Source organism: Salmo salar, chromosome ssa17 (assembly GCF_905237065.1).
Source record: "Salmo salar chromosome ssa17, Ssal_v3.1, whole genome shotgun sequence".
NCBI lineage: Eukaryota > Metazoa > Chordata > Actinopteri > Salmoniformes > Salmonidae > Salmo > Salmo salar.
Window position 1 is genome coordinate 19,673,261 of NC_059458.1, and position 26,883 is coordinate 19,700,143.

General features: G+C 44.8%; 2 protein-coding genes across 5 annotated transcripts; one reads left to right on the forward strand and one right to left on the reverse strand.

The window, feature by feature from the left end:
• On the forward strand, positions 1 to 16,913 carry LOC106595420 (excitatory amino acid transporter 5). Its single transcript, XM_045698955.1, has 9 exons — positions 1 to 570; positions 3,352 to 3,431; positions 3,700 to 3,915; positions 7,426 to 7,679; positions 7,899 to 7,998; positions 8,376 to 8,804; positions 9,956 to 10,090; positions 11,448 to 11,562; positions 14,751 to 16,913. The coding sequence occupies exons 1-9, from the start codon at positions 406 to 408 to the stop codon at positions 14,910 to 14,912; spliced, it is 1,656 nt and encodes a 551-aa protein (XP_045554911.1). The 5' UTR covers positions 1 to 405; the 3' UTR covers positions 14,913 to 16,913.
• On the reverse strand, positions 16,715 to 26,643 carry LOC106575430 (ELAV-like protein 1). Of its 4 annotated transcripts, none has more exons than XM_045698957.1 (7): positions 26,500 to 26,643; positions 25,462 to 25,666; positions 23,147 to 23,363; positions 22,355 to 22,458; positions 21,295 to 21,448; positions 20,978 to 21,203; positions 16,715 to 20,879 (listed from the first exon to the last, which is right to left on the reverse strand). In XM_045698957.1, the coding sequence occupies exons 2-7, from the start codon at positions 25,495 to 25,497 to the stop codon at positions 20,555 to 20,557; spliced, it is 1,062 nt and encodes a 353-aa protein (XP_045554913.1). In that variant the 5' UTR covers positions 25,498 to 25,666; positions 26,500 to 26,643; the 3' UTR covers positions 16,715 to 20,554. The 4 variants fall into 4 exon arrangements, with proteins under 4 accessions (XP_045554913.1, XP_045554914.1, XP_014007404.1 ...); XM_045698958.1 differs by having other exon boundaries at positions 23,180 to 23,363; positions 26,500 to 26,642; XM_014151929.2 differs by having other exon boundaries at positions 25,462 to 25,521; positions 26,500 to 26,637.
• Between the last annotated feature and the right edge of the window lie 240 nt (positions 26,644 to 26,883).

A 26,883-nucleotide genomic window follows, 5' to 3' on the forward strand; every position in this document is an offset into this window, starting at 1 on the left:
CAACCGTTTAGATCAGAAAGTGTTTGACTGACTGACTCTCTGGCTGGACGCACAGATAGCCAGTCCTGCTGCATCGTCAGCTATCCTTCAGTTTCTGCAATGGCCGGGATCGGTCCTTAGTGATTTTACTGCCTTGACTCACCACATGAACCTTTTACAGCGGGAATCCACCTAAAGCTTTTGGAGTTTTCTTGTGAACCGTCAAGGAGGACTAGAGACATATTTCAAGCCAGGACAGGATACTGAACAGGGACCTAAAGGGAATCAGGTGGGACCCACCAGTGACTCGCGACCCACCTGTTTGGGAATCATTAATTGACTGGACGTAAGGCAGGATCTTGGGTCACCAGGCCTATCTCTTCACGCCTCTCTTTCCTTCAGCCCGTGGAGTAACTGGGCCTCAGGATGGAGTGCATAAAACACATTATAAAGAGCATGGTCTCTGTGAAGGTTTGGGCGTACATCAAGGGCTACTGTAAACGCAACGGGCTGCTGACGCTCTCGGTCATCGCCGTGGTTTCTGGCTGTGTGCTCGGCTTCTCCCTCCGCAGCTTCAACCTCTCCACGCAGGTACGGAGGCGCACGCACACACACACACACACACACACACACACACACACACACACACACACACACACACACACACACACACACACACACACACACACACACACACAGCTATTGAGCCATGCAACAAGGTTTTGGTTCTAGTGGGCCTAAGGTTTATAGCACTCAGGTATTCTACAGAGAGATGAGATGAGCTTTGGGTCTTAGACAGTGTGATAGTGTTAACACAGAGGGCTCTGGGTCTTAGACAGGGTGATGTATTAACACAGAGGGCTCTGGGTCTTAGACAGTGTGATAGTGTTAACACAGAGGGCTCTGGGTCTTAGACAGGGTGATGTATTAACACAGAGGGCTCTGGGTCTTAGACAGTGTGATAGTGTTAACACAGAGGGCTCTGGGTCTTAGACAGGGTGATGTATTAACACAGAGGGCTCTGGGTCTTAGACAGTGTGATAGTGTTAACACAGAGGGCTCTGGGTCTTAGACAGGGGGATAGTGTTAACACAGAGGGCTCTGGGTCTTAGACAGTGTGATAGTGTTAACACAGGGGGCTCTGGGTCTTAGACAGTGTGATAGTGTTAACACAGAGGGCTCTGGGTCTTAGACAGTGTGATAGTGTTAACACAGGGGGCTCTGGGTCTTAGACAGTGTGATAGGGTTAACACAGAGGGCTCTGGGTCTTAGACAGTGTGATAGTGTTAACACAGGGGGCTCTGGGTCTTAGACAGTGTGATAGGGTTAACACAGAGGGCTCTGGGTCTTAGACAGGGTGATAGTGTTAACACAGAGGGCTCTGGGTCTTAGACAGTGTGATAGTGTTAACACAGGGGGCTCTGGGTCTTAGACAGTGTGATAGGGTTAACACAGAGGGCTCTGGGTCTTAGACAGTGTGATAGTGTTAACACAGGGGGCTCTGGGTCTTAGACAGTGTGATAGGGTTAACACAGAGGGCTCTGGGTCTTAGACAGGGTGATAGTGTTAACACAGAGGGCTCTGGGTCTTAGACAGTGTGATAGGGTTAACACAGAGGGCTCTGTGTCTTAGACAGGGTGATACGGTTAACACAGAGGGCTCTGGGTCTTAGACAGGGTGATAGTGTTAACACAGAGGGCTCTGGGTCTTAGACAGGGTGATGTATTAACACAGAGGGCTCTGTGTCTTAGACAGGGTGATACGGTTAACACAGAGGGCTCTGGGTCTTAGACAGGGTGATGTATTAACACAGAGGGCTCTGGGTCTTAGACAGGGTGATAGTGTTAACACAGAGGGCTCTGGGTCTTAGACAGGGTGATAGTGTTAACACAGAGGGCTCTGGGTCTTAAACAGGGTGATAGTGTTAACACAGAGGGCTCTGGGTCTTAGACAGGGTGATGTATTAACACAGAGGGCTCTGGGTCTTAGACAGGGGGATAGTGTTAACACAGAGGGCTCTGGGTCTTAGACAGTGTGATAGTGTTAACACAGGGGGCTCTGGGTCTTAGACAGTGTGATAGGGTTAACACAGAGGGCTTTGGGTCTTAGACAGGGTGATAGTGTTAACACAGAGGGCTCTGGGTCTTAGACAGTGTGATAGGGTTAACACAGAGGGCTCTGTGTCTTAGACAGGGTGATACGGTTAACACAGAGGGCTCTGGGTCTTAGACAGGGTGATGTATTAACACAGAGGGCTCTGGGTCTTAGACAGGGTGATAGTGTTAACACAGAGGGCTCTGGGTCTTAGACAGGGTGATGTATTAACACAGAGGGCTCTGGGTCTTAGACAGGGTGATAGTGTTAACACAGAGGGCTCTGGGTCTTAGACAGGGGGATAGTGTTAACACAGAGGGCTCTGGGTCTTAGACAGGGTGATAGTGTTAACACAGAGGGCTCTGGGTCTTAGACAGGGTGATAGTGTTAACACAGAGGGCTCTGGGTCTTAGACAGGGTGATGTATTAACACAGAGGGCTCTGGGTCTTAGACAGTGTGATAGTGTTAACACAGAGGGCTCTGGGTCTTAGACAGGGGGATAGTGTTAACACAGAGGGCTCTGGGTCTTAGACAGGGGGATAGTAAACCACGGAGGGGTTGGTTGAGAGGACCTTACACTGGGATAGTGCAGACAGAGACCGAAGAGAGAGTGACCAGCAAGACACTTTCACACAACATAAAACCCTGACTCACAAAGCTTGTACCATGTTGTTGACATGGGAACCTACTCTGACTGCAGATTGATAACTGCTGTATTGAATTCAGAACAGATGCAATGCAACAATATCAACTGAACCATAACCTGCACATCCCAGTTATACAGTACTGATTCAGCTAGCTAGAGTAGAGGCTGGACTTCACAACTGCTCTACCTGGGTCAATAGCAGCCATGGTTATCCAACCCTTGACATCCACTATTTCAGTAGTGGATTAATGGGTCAGCAGCTTCTAATTATCTGACGCACTGTTGTAATCTGCATCCGCGCTAACCTCAACCTGTCAACAAATACACAGCATCAGGCATAGCCCAATGGGAAAGCACGTCACCTGAGAATGATTGATTGAACTTTATTAGTCATGTAAAATCATGTAACGCAATGTAAAACCAAAAATATATAACATACCATGCACCAGACCAAGAAGTGGGTTTGACTTAGCTGGCCTGGTACAATGGAACCAATAGAATAGTCCCTAAAGTGCAAACGGTGCACACCTCATTTATTTGAAAGTATTTTACCAACTGTATGTATTTGCCCCAGGTCTGCCATGTACAGCATGTCCCCTGACCCAGAGTGTTGTGTGTCTCCCCTTTCCAGGCTAAGATCTACTTCTCATTCCCTGGAGAACTGCTGATGAGGATGTTGAAGATGCTGATCCTGCCTCTCATCACGTCCAGGTAACACATCATCACTACTGTCTGTTCCCCATGTCCCTACTGCTCTTCTCCCCGGTCTACACCACAACCCATGCTACTTCAATAGAACGCTCTATACATTATAATGGAATAAAATGCTAATCGAATACTCTATGGATTCTAATGGAATACAACACTAAATGAATACTCTAGGAGTTCTAAAGAAAGAGAATGCGATCAGAATACTCTCTGAATTCGAATAAAATACAACATTAACTGAATGCTCTATGAATCCTAACTCCGTGGCCAGTCTGATGTCAGGGCTGTCAGCCATGGACACTAAGGCCAGCGGGCGGCTGGGGGTGCTAACCATCACCTACTACCTGTGGACCACCTTCATCGCTGTCATCGTCGGCATCATCCTGGTGCTGGTCATCCACCCTGGTACGGGCACAGAGAAGGACGGGCACAGAGGAGGGTCAGGGCCCGTTATGACTTCTGCTGACGCTCTGTTGGACCTCATCCGGTACATATGCACACAAGCTAGCATTTACCCACACACGCACACATGCAAACACGCACGGACAAAAACACTCACACAAGCTAGCATTTAACCACACACGCACGCATGCAAACACGCACGGACAGACACACGCACACAAGCTAGCATTTACCCACACACGCACGCATGCAAACACGCACGGACAAAAACACGCACACAAGCTAGCATTTACCCACACACGCACGCATGCAAACACGCACGGACAGACACACGCACACAAATGCGCACGTGTGCACATACACATGGTGAAGTATCTTGTGGGGCATATTTGAATAGTATGGTCAACAGACACATTGCCTGTATCAGCAGTTGGCTGTACCAGATTCCAGAGTTTTCTGTCTTTAGTCAGTCTAAGTTATTTAGCTCCCACCTTTTCATCCTTAACATCCCTCACGGGACGAGATTCCAGATTTCCACAAGACTCAGACAACAGATTCTGTCTGCTCTGATAATACAGACGTTAGAAAGAATCAAATATTTTAGATTTGATTCTTCCTGTCGGGGTTTGTGTGGATTAACCCATAAATAAACCAGTCAACCAGTGAACTCAGTGAACTCCAGTTTTCCTCTGCTAAGTCTAAACCATAAAGGTTTTGTAGGGCTGGGATTCAACAAAAGGCGTGTTGTATACAAGCACATTGCATTATGGAAAAATGTGCCTTGTAAAGGCAAGTTTCCTGACGTTGGTGGATATTGCATTCATGGTAAACGCTGCGGATTCCAGCTCAAGCGTAAATTACCTTTAAAAGTCAAGAGCAATGGGCTTGTCCAACGCGCCTTTGATTGAATCCCCAACCTGGTCTCAGAGCATTTCGTATTATTCTGTACGTAAATCCGGGACACACCATGTAGTATGATATGTTACGTTTTGTAATGTATGTATTAATTTGTGATGTCCATCACCCATTTCGTATGATATGCTACGAATACAATTTGTAGTATGTGTTACGAATTTGTAAAAAGTATGATATGTTATGAAATTCTAGCAAGGTGGCTAGGTGGCTAATTTTAGCTAGCTGGCTAATGTTAGCTAGGCTAGGGGTTAGGGGTTAAGGTTAGGGTTAAGTTTAGGAGTTAGGTTAAAAGGTTAAGGTTAGGTTTAAGATTTGTGGAGGGTTAGCTAAAGGGGTTAAGACCATGCTAGCTAAATAGCTTGCTAATACTGACTCTTCAAGGAATCAGATCTTTTCTTTTTTTGTTACCAGCAGTGTTGTGGTTCTGTTTGGATTGAATCATTTAGACCAGTAAACCAATACAGAACCAGTGAACTCCAGTCCAACCCAGTCCCCCTAGTACAGCTAAATACAGCTACCTGGAAGCTTGTATTAAGTAGGGGGTCTTTAGGTCGTAAATAGCATTTAAAACAACAACACCAGTACAAGGTCATTTAGCTCACGTGGCTTGAGGGATTTGCACATTTGGGACTATTCTATTGGTTCTATTTTTCACATTCACTTCTGAAACAAGTCAACCCTCCAGCGGGCCATGTTAATAATAGGCATCATTAGGGGAGAGTGGGGGAAGTTGAGACATTTTTTACATTCAGTATCACTCAGTCTAGGGAAATACAGCATTATTTCTAACAAAGATACTGTATGTATATATATTTCAGCATGTATACCTGGAAAAACATAGCTTTTCCAAAACAAAGTGGTCTCTTGGCACAACTTACCCTGGGTATGGGGTAAGTTGAGCCGTGAGACAGGGTAAGTTAAGCCGCCTACAAATGTCTGTACTGAATGAAATATTACCACTACCTTTTAAAACTATGTCTATCTTTATTTCCCAAACACAATTCAACACAATCACTTTTTGTTTTTTAATCATTTTAAGCATCTTTTAACACTGCCTTAACACCTAATTAACACTGTACTTTTTAAAACTCTTTTAACATAGACCAGGCCCTGTTGTTACCTCATATCCCAGCAATAATGCCTTCCATTATGCCTGGGAAGACAACACTTGAATTTGCTCAACTTGCCATGGCTCAACATACCCCAAGGCAAACACTTTGACTGTATTAGCCCACACAACTACAAGGATGCACGTTCATGCTAGGATTAGGACCTCATATTGAAGCTTATAGAGACCCCAAGAACAATTTTTTTCTTATCTACTTTGGTTTAGATACAAGCATTATGAAACCTCTAACACAATAAATTAATTTGACATGGTGCAAATCTATTTTTTGTACCTAACTTGCTTACCACTTTTTCCATGTGGTTTCTTCCTTCACAGACTCCATAAAATCATGACCTCATCCTAAATATTTGGTCAAATTATACATTTTGTGTATGGTTTCCTAGAAACAAGGGCGGCTCGACTTACCCCTTGGCTCAACTTACCCCGGTGACGACGAAGTCTCTTTCTTCTCAGAACACACCGTGTCCTAAATGCTTTGCCCAGAACACACTGCAGGGCGGTGGAGGATCGACAGTGGCTTAGGCCCTCCGTGTGAAGAATCCTCCAAAGCCCAGAGGATTATGGGTATTTTTAGTGAAAGCTGTGTACGGGCAGGCGGATGTAGACTGTATGACTGTCAGAGGTGCTTTAGGTCATTTGTGACACGTCTGATAGGCTGACAGGCCCTGGGGCAGTGGCCTTAACATGATCCTTTATGAATACACCAGGACTCCTAATGATGAGGACTCTTAACCACCAACACAGGCAACCAGCCTGGTGATGTTACCACATTTTGACATCGTTCTTACAACTTTATTACTTCGACATGCTAATTAGGAAGGCTGCAGAACACCTGAAACATTTTGACGTTGCAGGAGAATACGAGACCAACTATGAAGAGTATTTTAGTCAACAACGACCCTAGTCAGAGCAAGGACTTTGGCTTTTGGGAAATGTAACCTTTCGGTTTCCTTGTGTCTATCTACAAGTTTTGTGGTTTGGTTGACAGCTTAAAGGGATACTTCTGGATTTTGGCAATGACACCCTTTATCTACTTCCCCAGAGTCAGACGAACTTCTGGATACCATTTTTATGTCTCTGTGTCCAGTATGAAGGAAATTAGAGGTAGTTTTACAAGCCAATGCTAACCAGCGTTAGCGCTATGACTGGAAGTCTATGAGTATCTGCCAGCAAGCTCTCTGTCCAGGGTCTTGTTAAGTCTTTCTGAGATAGAGGACCTCTTGGCTTCTGGCCGGACCAGGAGAAATTGACCCTTCTCAGGATAGAATTGAGACGATAACAGAAAGAAGATAACCCAACCTTCTGACATGTTATATGCTCAGTGTGACAGGACAGGGCTACCGGAACACAGGACAGGGTCAGCAGAATAGAATAGATTGTCCACCTGAAGGTAGAGATTTCACTTAAAAAATCGGAACAAATCATATGACAATATAACATCACACATCATATAAAAAGTTTTATTATCACCCCATTACTCAGGGAATAACTCCCATCATATCCAATAACGTTGTAGACTTTATAGTTAACATGTTATTCTCCCTTTGACAGGAATATGATTCCCTCCAATCTGATAGAGGCAACCTTTCAACAGTACCGTACAGACCTGGTGCCCATAGTGGCCTCCAGTGTGGTGGAGTCCCAGGCTAACTACGTCTACGTGATGCCCGACCACAACAACCCTCAGCTGGGCCACCCTGTCTTCCTGGAGATCACCCCAGCTCCAGACATCAAGTACAAGATCGTCCCTGGCCACAGCTCTGGCATGAACGTACTGGGGATTGTCATCTTCTCTGCTACTATGGGTGACACACACACACACACACACACACACACACACACACACACACACACACACACACACACACACACACACACACACACACACACACACACACACACACACACACACACACACACAGTATGCATGAGTGAACACACACAAATGACACACTGGATACACGAGTACACACACACCCTTCCAATCACGCCTGCTTCTGACCCTGTGTGTTTTCTCTGTGCAGGCCTGCTCCTGGGGAAGATGGGCGAGAGAGGCGCTCCATTGGTCAATGTGTGTCAGTGTGTCAACGAGTGTGTTATGAAGATCATCAACGCTGCCATGTGGTGAGTTGTTGAGACACACACAGCAAAGTCACCTGTCTGAACTCTCCTTCACATGTAAAGGTCTGGTAACCCTGATCTGGCTAGATTGAGAATGGGAGGATTCATTTAGATTGAGATTAGAAGTGGATCTCACCAACACATCTTCCTCCCTCCCTCCTCCCCCTAGACCTTAGTCATTAGCTCAGTATATGTCTGCATTTCAGGTGTAGCAGGTCATCAAGGTGAGCCAGGTCAAACCAAAGCTGCTTTAGTTCTTAGGAAGCCCAAAACACAGGTGGCATGACAACGCCTGGTGGACAGAGACAGAATCACAAGGGCCCATTGCTTGCTTGCCTAATTTATTTTGAGGTATTTATAATTTATTGATCTTTTTCCAGGTATTTCCCTTTCGGCATTGTGTTCCTGGTAGCAGGGAAGATCCTGGACATGCATGACCCCGCCCACCTGGGAGAGAAGCTGGGGATGTACTTCATCACAGTGTTAGCCGGCCTGTTTGTCCACGGACTCATCCTGCTGCCGCTCTTCTACTTTGTAATCACACGCAAAAACCCCTTCACCTACATCAGAGGCCTGCTACAGGCTCTGGTCATCGCCCTGGCAACCTCCTCCAGTTCCGCCACCCTGCCCATCACCATGAAGTGTCTGTTGGAGAACTGTGGAGTGGACAGACAGATCGCCAGGTTTGTCCTTCCAGTGGGAGCCACCATCAACATGGACGGGACAGCCCTCTACGAGGCCGTGGCAGCCATTTTCATCGCTCAAGTCAACGAGTACGAACTGGACTTTGGTCAGCTGGTCACCATCAGGTCAGGACTGTCTACACAAGAGCTCTCTCTGTTACTCTCTTAGTTACTTTGTGTCACAGCAACCACACACACACACACACACACCCTGACAATGCTCTTGTCTCTTCAGTATCACAGCAACCACACACACACACACCCTGACCCTGCTCTTGTCTCTTCAGTATCACAGCAACCACACACACACACACACCCTGACCCTGCTCTTGTCTCTTCAGTATCACAGCAACCACACACACACACACACACCCTGACCCTGCTCTTGTCTCTTCAGTATCACAGCAACCACACACACACACACCCTGACCCTGCTCTTGTCTCTTCAGTATCACAGCAACCACACACACACACACCCTGACCCTGCTCTTGTCTCTTCAGTATCACAGCAACCACACACACACACACACCCTGACCCTGCTCTTGTCTCTTCAGTATCACAGCACCCACACACACACACACACCCTGACCCTGCTCTTGTCTCTTCAGTATCACAGCAACCACACACACACACACACACCCTGACCCTGCTCTTGTCTCTTCAGTATCACAGCAACCACACACACACACACACCCTGCTCTTGTCTCTTCAGTATCACAGCAACCACACACACACACACACACACACACACACACACACACACACACACACACACACACACACACACACACACACACACACACACACACCCTGACCCTGCTCTTGTCTCTTCAGTATCACAGCAACCACACACACACACACACCCTGACCCTGCTCTTGTCTCTTCAGTATCACAGCAACCACACACACACACACACACACCCTGACCCTGCTCTTGTCTCTTCAGTATCACAGCAACCACACACACACACACACCCTGACCCTGCTCTTGTCTCTTCAGTATCACAGCAACCACACACACACACACCCTGACCCTGCTCTTGTCTCTTCAGTATCACAGCAACCACACACACACACACACACCCTGACCCTGCTCTTGTCTCTTCAGTATCACAGCAACCACACACACACACACACACCCTGACCCTGCTCTTGTCTCTTCAGTATCACAGCAACCACACACACACACACACACCCTGACCCTGCTCTTGTCTCTTCAGTATCACAGCAACCACACACACACACACACACCCTGACCCTGCTCTTGTCTCTTCAGTATCACAGCGACAGCGGCCAGTATCGGGGCTGCTGGGATTCCGCAGGCGGGCCTGGTTACCATGGTGATCGTCTTGACCTCTGTGGGGCTGCCGCCCGCTGACATCACACTGATCGTGGCCATCGACTGGGTCCTGTAAGTGTCTGACCGTGAGAGTGTTTGTGGACTGGGTCCTGTAAGTGTTTGACAGTGAGAGTGTTTGTGGACTGGGTCCTGTAAGTGTTTGTCTGTGAGAGTGTTTGTAGACTGGGTCCTGTAAGTGTCTGACCGTGAGAGTGTTTGTGGACTGGGTCCTGTAAGTGTTTGACCGTGAGAGTGTTTGTAGACTGGGTCCTGTAAGTGTTTGACAGTGAGAGTGTTTGTGGACTGGGTCCTGTAAGTGTTTGACCGTGAGAGTGTTTGTAGACTGGGTCCTGTAAGTGTTTGACAGTAAGAGTGTTTGTGGACTGGGTCCTGTAAGTGTTTAACAGTGAGAGTATTTGTGGACTGGGTCCTGTAAGTGTTTGACAGTGAGAGTGTTTGTAGACTGGGTCCTGTAAGTGTTTGGCAGTGAGAGTGTTTGTGGACTGGGTCCTGTAAGTGTCTGTCAGTGAGAGTGTTTGTGGACTGGGTCCTGTAAGTGTTTGACAGTGAGAGTGTTTGTGGACTGGGTCCTGTAAGTGTTTGACAGTGAGAGTGTTTGTGGACTGGGTCCTGTAAGTGTTTGACCGTGAGAGTGTTTGTGGACTGGGTCCTGTAAGTGTTTGACAGTGAGAGTGTTTGTAGACTGGGTCCTGTAAGTGTCTGACCGTGAGAGTGTTTGTGGACTGGGTCCTGTAAGTGTTTGACCGTGAGAGTGTTTGTAGACTGGGTCCTGTAAGTGTTTGACCATGAGAGTGTTTGTAGACTGGGTCCTGTAAGTGTTTGACAGTGAGAGTGTTTGTGGACTGGGTCCTGTAAGTGTCTGACAGTGAGAGTGTTTGTGGACTGGGTCCTGTAAGTGTTTGACCGTGAGAGTGTTTGTGGACTGGGTCCTGTAAGTGTTTGACAGTGAGAGTATTTGTGGACTGGGTCCTGTAAGTATTTGACAGTGAGAGTGTTTGTAGACTGGGTCCTGTAAGTGTTTGTCAGTGAGAGTGTTTGTAGACTGGGTCCTGTAAGTGTCTGACAGTGAGAGTGTTTGTGGACTGGGTCCTGTAAGTGTTTGACCATGAGAGTGTTTGTGGACTGGGTCCTGTAAGTGTTTGACAGTGAGAGTGTTTGTGGACTGGGTCCTGTAAGTGTTTGACAGTGAGAGTATTTGTGGACTGGGTCCTGTAAGTATTTGACAGTGAGAGTGTTTGTAGACTGGGTCCTGTAAGTGTTTGTCAGTGAGAGTGTTTGTAGACTGGGTCCTGTAAGTGTCTGACAGTGAGAGTGTTTGTGGACTGGGTCCTGTAAGTGTCTGACAGAACCCTACCATAGATACTTTAAACAGTACATCTAAGTTCCCTGTGTTGGTTGTGTCTGGCAGGGATCGTTTCCGGACCATGATCAATGTGTTGGGAGATGCCCTGGCTGCAGGCATCATGTGCCACCTCTGTAAGAAGGACTTTGAGAGGAGGGAGTCAAACGCTAACTCTGGCCGGGTAACTACTACATACTACCTTTACACTGACCCCATCCCTAACCCCTCTACAATACAACTATACTACCTTTACACTGACCCCATCCCTAACCCCTCTACAATACAACTATACTACCTTTACACTGACCCCATCCCTAACCCCTCTACAATACAACTATACTACCTTTACACTGACCCCATCCCTAACCCCTCTACAATACAACTCTATACTACCTTTACACTGACCCCATCCCTAACCCCTCTACAATACAACTCTATACTACCTTTACACTGACCCCATCCCTAACCCCTCTACAATACAACTATACCACCTTTACACTGACCCCATCCCTAACCCCTCTACAATACAACTATACCACCTTTACACTGACCCCATCCCTAACCCCTCTACAATACAACTATACTACCTTTACACTGACCCCATCCCTAACCCCTCTACAATACAACTCTATACTACCTTTACACTGACCCCATCCCTAACCCCTCTACAATACAACTATACTACCTTTACACTGACCCCAGCCCTAACCCCTCTACAATACAACTATACCACCTTTACACTGACCCCATCCCTAACCCCTCTACAATACAACTATACTACCTTTACACTGACCCCATCCCTAACCCCTCTACAATACAACTCTATACTACCTTTACACTGTCCCCATCCCTAACCCCTCTACAATACAACTATATACCACCTTTACACTGACCCCAGCCCTAACCCCTCTACAATACAACTCTATACTACCTTTACACTGACCCCATCCCTAACCCCTCTACAATACAACTATACTACCTTTACACTGACCCCATCCCTAACCCCTCTACAATACAACTCTATACTACCTTTACACTGACCCCATCCCTAACCCCTCTACAATACAACTCTATACTACCTTTATACTGACCCCATCCCTAACCCCTCTACAATACAACTCTATACTACCTTTACACTGACCCCATCCCTAACCCCTCTACAATACAACTCTATACTACCTTTACACTGACCCCATCCCTAACCCCTCTACAATACAACTCTATACTACCTTTACACTGACCCCATCCCTAACCCCTCTACAATACAACTATACTACCTTTACACTGACCCCATCCCTAACCCCTCTACAATACAACTCTATACTACCTTTACACTGACCCCATCCCTAACCCCTCTACAATACAACTCTATACTACCTTTACACTGACCCCATCCCTAACCCCTCTACAATACAACTCTATACTACCTTTACACTGACCCCATCCCTAACCCCTCTACAATACAACTCTATACTACCTTTACACTCACCCCATCCCTAACCCCTCTACAATACAACTCTATACTACCTTTACACTGACCCCATCCCTAACCCCTCTACAATACAACTATACTACCTTTACACTGACCCCATCCCTAACCCCTCTACAATACAACTCTATACTACCTTTACACTGACCCCATCCCTAACCCCTCTACAATACAACTATACTACCTTTACACTGACCCCATCCCTAACCCCTCTACAATACAACTATACCACCTTTACACTGACCCCATCCCTAACCCCTCTACAATACAACTCTATACTACCTTTACACTGACCCCATCCCTAACCCCTCTACAATACAACTCTATACTACCTTTACACTGACCCCATCCCTAACCCCTCTACAATACAACTCTATACTACCTTTACACTGACCCCATCCCTAACCCCTCTACAATACAACTCTATACTACCTTTACACTGACCCCATCCCTAACCCCTCTACAATACAACTCTATACCACCTTTACACTGTCCCCATCCCTAACCCCTCTACAATACAACTCTATACTACCTTGACACTGACCCCATCCCTAACCCCTCTACAATACAACTCTATACTACCTTTACACTGACCCCATCCCTAACCCCTCTACAATACAACTATACCACCTTTACACTGACCCCATCCCTAACCCCTCTACAATACAACTATACCACCTTTACACTGACCCCATCCCTAACCCCTCTACAATACAACTATACTACCTTTACACTGTCCCCATCCCTAACCCCTCTACAATACAACTATACCACCTTTACACTGACCCCATCCCTAACCCCTCTACAATACAACTATACTACCTTTACACTGACCCCATCCCTAACCCCTCTACAATACAACTATACTACCTTTACACTGACCCCATCCCTAACCCCTCTACAATACAACTATACTACCTTTACACTGACCCCATCCCTAACCCCTCTACAATACAACTCTATACTACCTTTACACTGACCCCATCCCTAACCCCTCTACAATACAACTATATACTACCTTTACACTGACCCCATCCCTAACCCCTCTACAATACAACACTACTACCTTTACACTGACCCCATCCCTAACCGCTCCACAATACAACTATACTACCTTTACACTGACCCCATCCCTAACCCCTCTACAATACAACTCTATACTACCTTTACACTGACCCCATCCCTAACCCCTCTACAATACAACTCTATACTACCTTTACACTGACCCCATCCCTAACCCCTCTACAATACAACTATACTACCTTTACACTGACCCCATCCCTAACCCCTCTACAATACAACTCTATACTACCTTTACACTGACCCCAGCCCTAACCCCTCTACAATACAACACTACTACCTTTACACTGACCCCATCCCTAACCCCTCTACAATACAACTATACTACCTTTACACTGACCCCATCCCTAACCCCTCTACAATACAACTATACCACCTTTACACTGACCCCATCCCTAACCCCTCTACAATACAACTCTATACTACCTTTACACTGACCCCAGCCCTAACCCCTCTACAATACAACTCTATACTACCTTTACACTGACCCCATCCCTAACCCCTCTACAATACAACTCTATACTACCTTTACACTGACCCCATCCCTAACCCCTCTACAATACAACTATATACTACCTTTACACTGACCCCAGCCCTAACCCCTCTACAATACAACACTACTACCTTTACACTGACCCCATCCCTAACCGCTCCACAATACAACTATATACTACCTTTACACTGACCCCATCCCTAACCGCTCCACAATACAACTATATACTACCAGGTTTTACTGTGTTTGAATCTGCTCTTTGACTAACTGTGTTCTCTCCCTCTCTCTGTGTGTGTGTTTTGTGCAGAGGGACACAGTGATCTCCTTCGGTGGCCAGAGTGTCCAGAGTTGTACCCTGTCAGAGGCTCCTCTCATGGACTATGCCCATCGCTGTGACTATGTCTACGAGGTGGAAGGTGACTGTGTCACAGAGAGATCTGGCCCCACTTACAACCTGTGTCAGGTTTAGGAGAAACCTGTTCCCTGTTACAACCTGTGACCCGTGTTACAAAGAAACCGGTCCCCGGCTGCAACCCGTATCACAGAGAAACCGGTCCCCTTCTACATGCTGTCACAAACAAACCCGTCCCCTGCTACAACCTGTGACCCGTGTTACAAAGAAACCGGTCCCCGGCTGCAACCCGTATCACAGAGAAACCGGTCCCCTTCTACATGCTGTCACAAACAAACCCGTCCCCTGCTACAACCTGTGACCCGTGTTACAAAGAAACCGGTCCCCGGCTGCAACCCGTATCACAGAGAAACCGGTCCCCTTCTACATGCTGTCACAAACAAACCCGTCCCCTGCTACAACCTGTGACCCGTGTTACAAAGAAACCCGTCCCCTGCTACAACCTTCGTCACAGACAAACTGTTTGGTCTGAGACACTTTCACTGGACAGACAGCAGGGGGCACTGCCCGCCTTCAACAGAGACCTTTCTATTTACATGAATATACATAGTTGTCCTGATATCAATGGCTTTGGACTGGGGAATTACAATGGGACTGGGAAACAACCCTGCACTGAAAGAGTTTGCATGATGTGCATTTATCAGGAGTTGACTGTGATGTCTTCATAATGTTCTCTGATGGATCAGTTGATGGCTGATGGTGTGCTCACACCACTAAGTCGCTTTGGTTCGTGTCTGGTAAATGTTCAACTTTTTACTGTCTGATGATCACACCTGTGCCATGATGAGGAAGCAGGTTTTCCTCGTCATTTTGTGACTGGCTATCTAGGCTACTGTAACCTACCAGTGACAGGGACTTATACAGTAGGTCCACTAGGGTGCATGTTATGTCCCAGTCAGTTTTCCTTCTTTAGCTCAATGCAGATTCCACTCAGGACACCATTTTGGTGCCACAATGTACTGCAGCACAGTGCACTTTTTAGGCAACCAGGTGGCATTATGGACACCATTTTGGTTCAATGTGCTTCTGACTGTAAAGATAGATGACAAGCACTTTCACAGAGTTTTTTGAAACCTTGTTTGGTATCAGAATGGTTGTAGATACTTGCATGAAGATGCGATATTTAGGGCAGGAGTATTCTTACCCTATGAGGTCCAGAGCCAGCTGGTTTTCTGTTCTACCTGATAGTTAAATACACCCATCTGGTGTCCCAGGTCTAAATCAGGCCCTGATTAGAGGGGAACAACGAAAAAATGCAGTGGAGCTGGCTTCCGAGGTCCAGAGTTGAGTTTGAGGGTTGTAGAGATATAACAGTAGTTTAACACAAATGTGAGTGTGACTATTGATTATTTAGTAATAGTTTTTCTTTATTTTTTTTTTTTTTAAATATGGTTTAAAAACTTAAATGTTGCATTTGCACATTTTTCATTTGCAGTCAGGTTTTGGAGTTGCCTTAAAATGTTCTCAATAACTGGTCACCATTGCTGAGAATGTTGCAACCATGAAAGTGCTGAAATTGACAGAACTTTATACTGAAAATGTGTTTAAATATAGTCAGTGACTAGGGGTAAAACCTCTCATCGTTACCTCTGTCAACCTAATTATAACAAATACAGAATGGTTAAGTGATATTTCAATGTCTTATTGGTAGATTTAACTGTAATGTGCATCTTGGACCACCTAGGATCTAGAAGAAACTTCTCAAAATGTTTTTATATACAAATGAAAATTACTTTGGTGTACATGCAAGACACTTGTCTTGTACATTGTTATTTTCTAATCAAATTTGAAATGTAATGATTTGAGCATAACTTTTTCCGCCTCACAGTACACACAATAAGCCAAAAGGACGACCCTGCTGAGCTTTATAAAGCTTACAGATATTTTATTCAAAGTAATTGTGTGTTAGACAGGTTCTGAACAGGCCTTCATTCAAAACCAAACGGGAAATCAAAATGAATCCATTAAAAAAGTCAAAAGGAACACACTGCAACACGAAGAATTTACAAACATGTAAAACTACATACAAGTCAAATAAATGACGTATTTGTGCCTCCACTGCTGTTGCCACGTTCTTCCATCTCTCCCACATAAATTAAGGCTAAAAACAGAGGTTAACCATAATCTGGTTATTCCAGTAACCTCACTAGCATTTCAACATAGTAGCACTCTGAGTAGCTAGCAAAGCAAGAGCTGATTAGTAGAACTCAATAGAAAAATATCAAAAGGATGAAAACAAAGAGTCAAGCAAGGGAGCCACTCCCCCTCTAGTGCCGTTTCTGGTCCAGAATAACCACTCTCTCTAGTGCCGTTTCTGGTCCAGAATAACCACTCTCTCTAGTGCCGTTTCTGGTCCAGAATAACCACTCTCTCTAGTGCCGTTTCTGGTCCAGAATAACCACTCTCTCTAGTGCCGTTTCTGGTCCAGAATAACCACTCTCTCTAGTGCCGTTTCTGGTCCAGAATAACCACTCTCTCTAGTGCCGTTTCTGGTCCAGAATAACCACTCTCTCTAGTGCCGTTTCTGGTCCAGAATAACCACTCTCTCTAGTGCCGTTTCTGGTCCAGAGTAACCACTCTGTCTAGTGCCGTTTCTGGTCCAGAATAACCACTCTCTCTAGTGCCGTTTCTGGTCCAGAATAACCACTCTGTCTAGTGCCGTTTCTGGTCCAGAGTAACCACTCTGTCTAGTGCCGTTTCTGGTCCAGAATAACCACTCTCTCTAGTGCCGTTTCTGGTCCAGAATAACCACTCTCTCTAGTGCCGTTTCTGGTCCAGAGTAACCACTCTGTCTAGTGCCGTTTCTGGTCCAGAGTAACCACTCTGTCTAGTGCCGTTTCTGGTCCAGAATAACCACTCTCTCTAGTGCCGTTTCTGGTCCAGAGTAACCACTCTCTCTAGTGCCGTTTCTGGTCCAGAATAACCACTCTCTCTAGTGCCGTTTCTGGTCCAGAGTAACCACTCTCTCTAGTGCCGTTTCTGGTCCAGAATAACCACTCTCTCTAGTGCCGTTTCTGGTCCAGAATAACCACTCTCTCTAGTGCCGTTTCTGGTCCAGAATAACCACTCTGTCTAGTGCCGTTTCTGGTTCAGAATAACCACTCTCTCTAGTGCCGTTTCTGGTCCAGAATAACCACTCTCTCTAGTGCCGTTTCTGGTCCAGAATAACCACTCTCTCTAGTGCCGTTTCTGGTTCAGCCTTTTTTTTAAAGACCCACCACATATTGCATGCACTCTGTTCAGGACTGTTCCGTGAGAAATGTCAATGTTCTTCTCCTTAAAAAAATGAAAAAAAAGTGACTAACTTGAGGCCTACAGAGTGGATATTCCTGTGACAGGAGCGGTATTTTCTGTCCACGTGTGGAAACTAGTAAGGCTTTACAGATCTGAAGACAGATCACAACACATTTAGAAGAGAGAGAATTATCAAGTCTGGTTTCTCGGCTGTTCCCAGAACCCAGATGAAGCCTACTCCTGGACATAAAATCATGCTCAATGGAGAATCTCTATTGAAAGTCCAGGAGACAAGCCCCTCATTTTCTAAAAGAAGTGTCACCCATTATGGTGAAGGTTAGGACTGTGCAAGGGTAAACTGCTCCTAGATCTGCTGCAGCAGGAAACTTCTAACTAAAGCCAGTTCTCTGATCCTGTGTTGTGGTGCTGCTGTAGTCAGTTATTTACTCTCCAACAGACTACAGTAATACACTCTCAAACCTACATAGAAAAGGCCTTGGTGATGAAAAGTGCACAAACAAGATATGTTAAAAACAGATGTAGGAATATTCGCTTGATGTAAAACCAACCGCCAGTCTTCTTCCTGAAACGTCACTTGAATATGCCTGGGTTTAGCTTTTCTTTAACCCAAGTTTTTCGGTTATTGCACATTTCTAAAATGGCAGACAGTTTCTCAGGATGACTGTGTTTGTTGGCTGCAAGGCAGATCAAAGGTCCATAAGTGACAAACTGCCTCCTGCAGTGCCTGTATTAGAACAGACTCCTTATGGGTTCATCAGTAACTCCTAGATCCTATTAACATGAAACAAGACTTTCAGTACCTCAACTGGAGGACTTCCATCTTTGAAACCCTATAAGGCCTCGGCCTCATGGTTCACACACAAATTGGAATGAAAATAAGGCTAACGTCCGACATTGGAGATGGCATCCTCTTGCCCTTCAGACCATCTTAGAGAGTCTAGCTAAACCTTATGATGTTGACCATTTAAACGTCCTGTAATATCTCAATGGGAGTGGGGTGAGTAGTGTCATACTGTAGTATCATCATATTAGCAGTCTGGTGTCTGTAGCTTCCCTCAGCTTCTACAATCAAAACAGAAAACCCCAAAGAAAACCCACAAACCAAAACCTGAAGAAATAAAAGAAACAAAAGCAAAAGGTTGAGTCAAATCTAAATTAAATTTAATGATTGCATGTTCAAAGTAAAACGATCAAAACAAAGGACCAAAACCAAAGCAACAAAAATCTATACCAACAAAAATCACAAAGGCTGTAAATTCTTCTTTAGCTCGAGATGAGCAGTAAAAAAACAACTCTTCAACTCTGATCAGTAGTCTACGCTGCGACGAAAAAAGAAAGTTAGTCTCTCAGAAAGAAAATTCAAGAAAAACAAAGATACTAAAGAGAAAACTTCTTTTTTTTACAAAAACAGCAAACTGGATGAGAAAGAGCAGTGTTGCTCCACTCTGTGTTAGATTCAGCCTTAGTACCGGTTGTTCAGATGTCCAAACTATTACTGGCAAGGGGAAGAGAGTCATAACGGTAAGCATCTTCCCTATTCACAAAGCTTCTCAGAGGACTGAATGCTGATCTAGGATCAGCTCCTCTCTGTCCATATAAATCGTACTTATTAATGATCGACAAGGCCAAAGTGATCCTAGATCAGCATGTGAATACAGGCCCTGGGATCATATCCTTCCATTTCTTTGGTCCTTCTTAAAACATGTTCCTACTTTAAAATCTCCAGACCTTTTTTTTTTTTTACATGGCCTCGCAGAGAGTCAACTTTTAAAAGACCCCCAAAAACGGGACACACGCTGCTATGAAATGGTACCATCCAGTACCTAACGTGCGGTGTATAAAACTGAATCCGCAAGGTGAGAGAAGACCAATGTATGGTTTACGTCAAAACAGCTGACTATCGCTCTGATATTACATAATAAGGATTTAAAAAGTGCTTTTCTTTTAGAATGGCTGGAGACAGTGGATGGCTTGACAGGGTGGTAACTTAAGGCATCTATTTCTACACTGGAACCAGCGTCTAAGACAGCATGCTTCCTCCGACAGTGGGAGACTAGACGTATGAATGTAGCGCATCCTTCTCCAAGTCCCTACCGTGGTCCTACCATTCATATGGCACATAGTGACACTAGTTTAGTCTCACAGGAAAAACTATCTAGTCTTGAATTGTCAAATTGGTCACAATATCAGGATAAACATTGAGAACTGCGTTTGGAACATCCCAAAGCATGAGTAAAAAAAAAATAAAATAAGAGAAATATCAAACTCAGCCTAGACTCTCTGTTAGACTAGTACAAAGATGCAGAGTGAGAATGGGCTTAGTGAGATAACGCTAAAAACAAGTTTGTTTTGTCAAACTGAGGCAATTTACCCTCCATATTAGAAGCCTGGTGTGAGGTTTCTCTCCTCCCTCTATCACCCCCCCTCCTCTCCCTCTTCTCTCTCTACTTGTGGCCTTTGCTGGTCTTGAAGGACACCTGTAGGATCTTGTCCCCGAGGCGGTAACCGTTGAGGCTGCCGATCGCCATGGCGGCCTCCTCGTAGTTCGTCATGGTAACAAAGCCAAAGCCTTTGCACTTGTTGGTATTGAAGTCGCGGATGACCTTGACGTTGGTGACGGCGCCGAAGGGCCCAAACATCTGCCACAGGATGCCCTCGTCGGCATCCTGGCCCAGGTTGTAGATGAAGATGCACCAGCCAGAGTTGGCGTTTCCCGGCACACTCACCCCAGACATACCGCTCATATGGTCCACAGACATCGGAGAAAACCTGGGGGAGGACAGAGGGGGCTAGGGTTACCACTGTCTCTCTTCACACTCATTTTAGAGAACCTGAGAGGGAACAACGCTTCAGTGTGTGTGTGTTACCTGAATCTCTGAGCCTGGTGGTGAACTGGCCCTCCAAAGCGTCGTCCCTGGTTGTGGTAGAGCTGAGATATGAGCTGAGTGTTCTTGGCCTGGTTGGGGCTGGCAGCAAACTTCACTGTGATTGGCTCAGCGGATCCGGGGGGTTTCTGTCCGTTCAGGTCTTTGATGGCGTCCTCGGCCTCCGCTCGCTTGTCAAACCGGATGAACGCCACCCCCCGAGACAGGCCTGGGAACAGAAACGAACAGGACAGGTTCAGCTGAGAGACAGACGAACACAGCGAGGCCTGGTTCTAGAGTGTGTGTCTGTGTGGTCCTACCCGAGGCCTGGTCGACCAGCACCCGGGAGTTGATGATGCGTCCGTAGCGAGCGAACATGTCCTCCACGTCTTTCTGGGTCATGGTCTTGGGCAGGCCACTGATGTACAGGTTGGCGTCTTTAATGGTGTCAGAGCTCGGCCGCGCATATGAAACCTAACACCAGAGGTCAGCACAGAGCACATTAAACACCACTGACAATATCCTCAGTACTACACACTGATTACACACAACCCTGAATTATATCTAGCCAGATATGAGAAATTACTTTTTAATAAAAGTGGATGTTGGAAGGTTGTTTGAATATTTTTATGCAATCTTTGCAAATTAATGTTTTGTAATTGCCTTATGTTTTGAATTTACAAAAACACGAGTTTACTTTTATAAAGCCTTCATGAGTAATGTCTCCAAAACTCGAAAATGAAAAAGTGAAAAGTTGCCTTGACTGACCATTGTGGCTTTTACGTAGAAAACCATTCCCTTAGTAAGCTGTGGTGGGCAATATCGAAGTCAAAATTACGTAAACTACTATTATAGTACCAAAATCAACACAGGGAAAAACATTAAGGAGTGATTTTTTTTCCTCTCGTACCAAACCAAATAAAAAGTTCCAAACTTAAAATGATAAATTAACGTGTAAAAATGTCAACCTGAAGTAGCGATGCTGAATAAAGAAATGAAAATAAAGTTTAGTCCTCAATAAAGATGAAAATACGGTTGCACTTCTCTACTCCATCCGTCAGAAGCGGGGCCAGTGATCTATCAGACGCTGTCTTGTCCTGTCTAATATAGACCCATACTAACGCCAATTCCCAAATCCAATCCTAAATTACTGGCACTACATGGCCATCTGAAACGATTGGGTTGGTATTAGCAAAGGGAAAAGGCTAACATAACAGCATATTGCTAACACCCACGCAATCCTTTCAGATCCATAGGAGGGCCTAGGAGGAAGCGTCTAGGGGTGGATTTGACGGTCAGCCTCAGTAGAGAAGGGCTAGTTTAATGACATGACATGGTTGGGTTGACACAGTACTGTAGGAACACCTTATTGCACGTTACCTTGATAGTTTTAGACTGTAGCCTTAGTCCATTCAGAGTATTGATAGCTCTTTCTGCATCGCTAGGGGTAAGATAGTTAACAAATCCGTACCCTAAACTGTGGCCTAGAGAAAAAAAAAGGAAAACAATAAAATAAAATAAAAAAACGTATAGTTTCAAATAAATCGGCACACTGGTGAAATAAATGATTAAACAAAACAAATCTACACAATGCATGCTAGTCGAGAAACAAGTAACAAAGAAATAGGCTTCAAACCAAACTGGACTGTTTTCCTGGAATAAGGAAAGCTGAGCCCATCACGGACAGATCGAGAGCATGGGTAAATATCTACACCAACAGCCTTATACAAAACAACTATTTGGAATACCTCGATTATCAAGTTTAGGAGGACAAATGTTCAAATTGCAGCGAGACATAGTCCTAGTCCTAAACAGAACATATGACATGAAGCCGTTTGCATAGACACTACAAACATCTCACCACAAAGTTACTAGTGAGAATGTCAAAGATGTCTGTCTCATCAGCAGTTCTCATACACCTACAAGAGGCAGACAGGGCAGTATACCAGTTACTCTACACACTGACTGGTTGGCTTGAACAAACATGTTATGGAGGTGCCCTTCATAATATTTCAACAATTATGGGGTCCCCACGGTTTGTTAAAAGGTACCCGAGTTGTGTTCAGTAGGACGCAACATAGCAAAATGTTCAAACACGCCCCTGTAAAATGTGAGCCCTAAACGCAGACCAACTCCTCCATCCATTCTACTCCAAGGTCAAAGGTCACACACCTGTAGTGCATTGTGGGACAAGGTGTTCCGTACCTGCCACTTTGTCCCGTATGAGCTTGGCGGACTCCACCTCGCCAATGCTGCTGAAGAGGCTGCGCAGCTCGTCCTGGCTCATGCTCTGGGGAAGGTAGTTGACTATCAGGTTGGTCTTGGCATCCGTCACCTCATCTCCTCCTCCCATGTGATCCTCGTAGCCGTTGGACATGTCATACACCTCCTGGGGAGGGAGGGGAGAGAGAGGGGGCACAGTTAAGGAAGAGAAAAACAGGCATTCGGAAGTAAACCAGCATGGCTGAAACGTCAACGGGATGCAGACTTTAAATCATTAAAGGAAAACAATAATATTCGTACAATTCTACATGCAACATTGTAAACATCCTAATCTACAGAGCCTAATTACACCACAGATTTAGAAGCACCATGGTGGATGGCAGCAGCGACTGTAGCTCCTCTTACCCACAAGTTAATCACCAGCAGTACTTTCACAGCCAGAGTCAACTCTCAGCTACTCTCTACATAATCATGGACCACACATTATTTTTTAAAACACACCTATACCCAGCCAACCCCGACACTGCTCTGGGACAACAGGTTGAGATCCAGAGACAGAAAAAGTCACAGAACATTGGGATGATTCTGTTGTGTAGAATGAAGAAACTCACCATCAGTCCCAACACATCATTTATTTCTGCAGCGTTGTAAATCACTTCATCCCACTGACCAAGCCTGGTCGTTGTGGTCTGACAAGAGTTCTAAACCAGGGGTAACCAACCATTCCTTCCGGATTAGCTTTGATTAGTAGAATCAGCCATCATGGATGTTAGAACAGGCCTTGTGAGCAAACGCCTGCTTACCCAGCAGGGTACACGTTAACACAGAATTCTGCGTTTTTCACGCAGAAAATAAAAAACGTATATCTAGCTGCGTTTTGTAAAAGCAAATGTAAAATACTTATTGTAATTCCTGGTCAGATGAGAATTCGCGGACGGGCATTATTTGAGCAGACAGCACTGACTGATGTGTAGCTACTTCTCTCCGTTACTTTTCTTGGTGTAGGCAAATTTTCTCTGGTAAAACGCAACGGTTTTATGGTAAAATGCTAAATTAAATTGAAGCAAAACATTAGAAAGAATGTAGCCAGCTACATTTCCTATGATAAACATTAGAAATATGATGGTGATGTAACTTTTTTTTTATACATGAAATACCTTGCTTTTTCATATGTAACAAAATGTCCCTGTGTGACTGCTAGCCAAATAGACTTGCACTTCTGTTGTCAACTGATGAAAATGAAGCTATTTTCTGCAGAATGTGTTGCACTGTGTTTTCTGTGAAGCAAAACTATAGTTGCGCGCCCCCCCCATCACTCTATTGAAGCAACAACAAAAAACAACTTTCAATATAAAATTCAGATGAAATAGTTTAAAACAGATTTTCTGGTCTGCGTTTTGAAAATGCAGATTGAACTCTAACGCGACCCCTGCCCAGTGGGAAGAGGGTTAGCTAGCTGCTACCACCGATCTGAGCATTGCATCCCCTTGAACAGGCCTCAGTGAGGTGTTCTGACAGCCCCCCCTGAATGAATGGAGCTCTATCTGATTGTGTATTCTGTGGGGTAAGACAGTTAGCCATCCAGCAGGCCCTTGGATGAATGAAACTCCTGTATTTCACTAGTAAACATGATGACCAATACTGATGGGTCTGACTACGAGGATCATTTCTATGCCTTTTTCTCTACTTGCGAGATCTAATACATCTTTATACCAGTATGTAGATACTCAAAAACTTCCTCTTCTGATGCTTGTGTATAGAGTGATATTGAAACCCCAGTGTTTAAATCAAATCAAATCTTATTGGTCACATACACATGCTTAGCAGATGTTCATTCGAGTGTAATGAAATGCTTGTGCTTCTAGTTCCGACCATGCAGTAATATCTAACAAGTAATTTAACAATTTCACAACAACTACCTTATACACACAAGTGTAAAGGAAATAATAAGAATATGTACATATAAATATGGATGAGCGATGGCCGAACAGCATAGGCAGGATGCAGTAGATGGTATAGGGTACAGTATATACATATGAGATGAGTAATGTAGGGTATGTAAACATTATATAAAGTGGCATTGTTAAGTGACTAGTGATACATTTACTACATTTTTTTTAATTATCAATACATTCTAAAACCATGGGCCAAAGCATAACATATTAATGCAATCTGATTAAATAGCTAGCTAGATTACAGTTGTTACAATATAATTACTTTAGGACTGATCTAGATCCTCCCCCAATAGGAAAAGTAATACTCACTTTTAGGTACCTGATGTGGCCTCTTCGAACAGCCATGAAGACCCCTCACTGCTCCCAAAGCTGGAGGAGGTATCACAAACAAAATAATGTATATGGGACAAACAAAAAAAGAATAGGGGTGAAGAGGAGGTAGGGTTTGTTTTCAAACAAAATGAATAATGAGCTAAACAAAAACGGTAAATTGAGTCTCCCCCTTCTGACGCACCTGTGAAGAAGAGCAGAGCATTATTATGTTAGCCCCTGAGTAGCTAACTAGCCTAGGACCACTGAGCTAGTACGACTATTATCTTGATTACTTATGATTTGTGGAATGTTTAGTTAGCAACCAGACTGTACACAGACAGTAGCTAGCTAGCAAGTTGGCGAACGTATTAACCAACTTTAGCTAACTACTGTAGCTAGATTTGGCCTGTTTGTGGCTAAAGTTAGCACATCGAGCACTACTGTAGACAAATAAGAGCAAAACATTCGAACCGTAACGTTAGTTACTAGTTTGTGTGAGCTAGCTAACGTTAATACCTAGCGAGCTATAGAAATATCTACTAGAAACTATTTACGCAAGGGGGCGTGAACACGTTGGTTGCTTACTAGCTGCCTAGTTAATAACTAGCTAGCAGCAGCAGCTACTACTACTTTCCTAACTGCAAAAGGAAGAAAATAATATTTGCTAAGGCAAAGCAAATGGACATTGCCCTGCTAATTCGCGAACACATTGCTACAGGAAATCGTTAGCTAACTAGGCCATATGCCCACCGTTCCCTTATTTTCGCGACCTTATGTTGAAAGCGGTCCCTCTCTCGCACCTAAAACCCCGACACCCTGCTCAGGGCCTTGTTAGCTACAGTTAGCCACCTAGCTAGATTAGCCAAGCTGGCAAAAAAAATACTAAAATATCATTCTGTGGTTAGCTAGCTGGCACTGGTGGGGCCTCCAAACCCGCATGGCTGGCATTCGGCTTTGTTGTAGCAGAGCGAAATTGTAAATCAACAACTGGATTACTACAATATAGCTAGTTCGACAACCATATAGCTAACTTACCAGCTTTTTGTCGTTGGTGCTTTCGCTGTTCTTTCGTTCCGTTGTTTTAGCAAGCTAACGTTAGCTGACAGATCCTTCTCGCAGGCACCAAAACCAAGGGAGGGCCGCCGACGAAAGCAGTTCCACGCCCACCTCTGCAGATGATTTGTTACTGCCCTTGTCAATTACAGATGTGGCTACATACCAGGGTGATTCTGCAGCTACGGGCACTTCTATGTCCTCGGAGGCAATTTGGGGGATTTTATTTAAACATATATGTTTTTATTCTTTATATGTTAAATTCTCATTACAATCACCCCGGATATTTTGAACACCTCTCTATCAAGTATTTTAGCTACTTTTCAGATGCATTTTATACCTCAGTTTCACTGTTATGTCCTTGTC

Excerpts from the sequence above, each read along its gene's own strand:
- LOC106575430 (XM_045698957.1), bottom strand. The coding sequence starts at position 25,497 with ATGGCTGTTCGAAGAGGCCACATCAGGTACCTAAAA. Across the intron at positions 22,459-23,146 it reads TGTCCCACAATGCACTACAG|GCCACAGTTTAGGGTACGGA; the intron begins GTGTGTGACCTT and ends TTTTTTCTCTAG. Across the intron at positions 20,880-20,977 it reads CACCAGGCTCAGAGATTCAG|GTTTTCTCCGATGTCTGTGG; the intron begins GTAACACACACA and ends GTCCTCCCCCAG.
- LOC106595420 (XM_045698955.1), top strand. The coding sequence starts at position 406 with ATGGAGTGCATAAAACACATTATAAAGAGCATGGTCTCTGTGAAGGTT. Across the intron at positions 571-3,351 it reads GCTTCAACCTCTCCACGCAG|GCTAAGATCTACTTCTCATT; the intron begins GTACGGAGGCGC and ends TCCCCTTTCCAG. Across the intron at positions 3,432-3,699 it reads CTGCCTCTCATCACGTCCAG|TCTGATGTCAGGGCTGTCAG; the intron begins GTAACACATCAT and ends CTCCGTGGCCAG.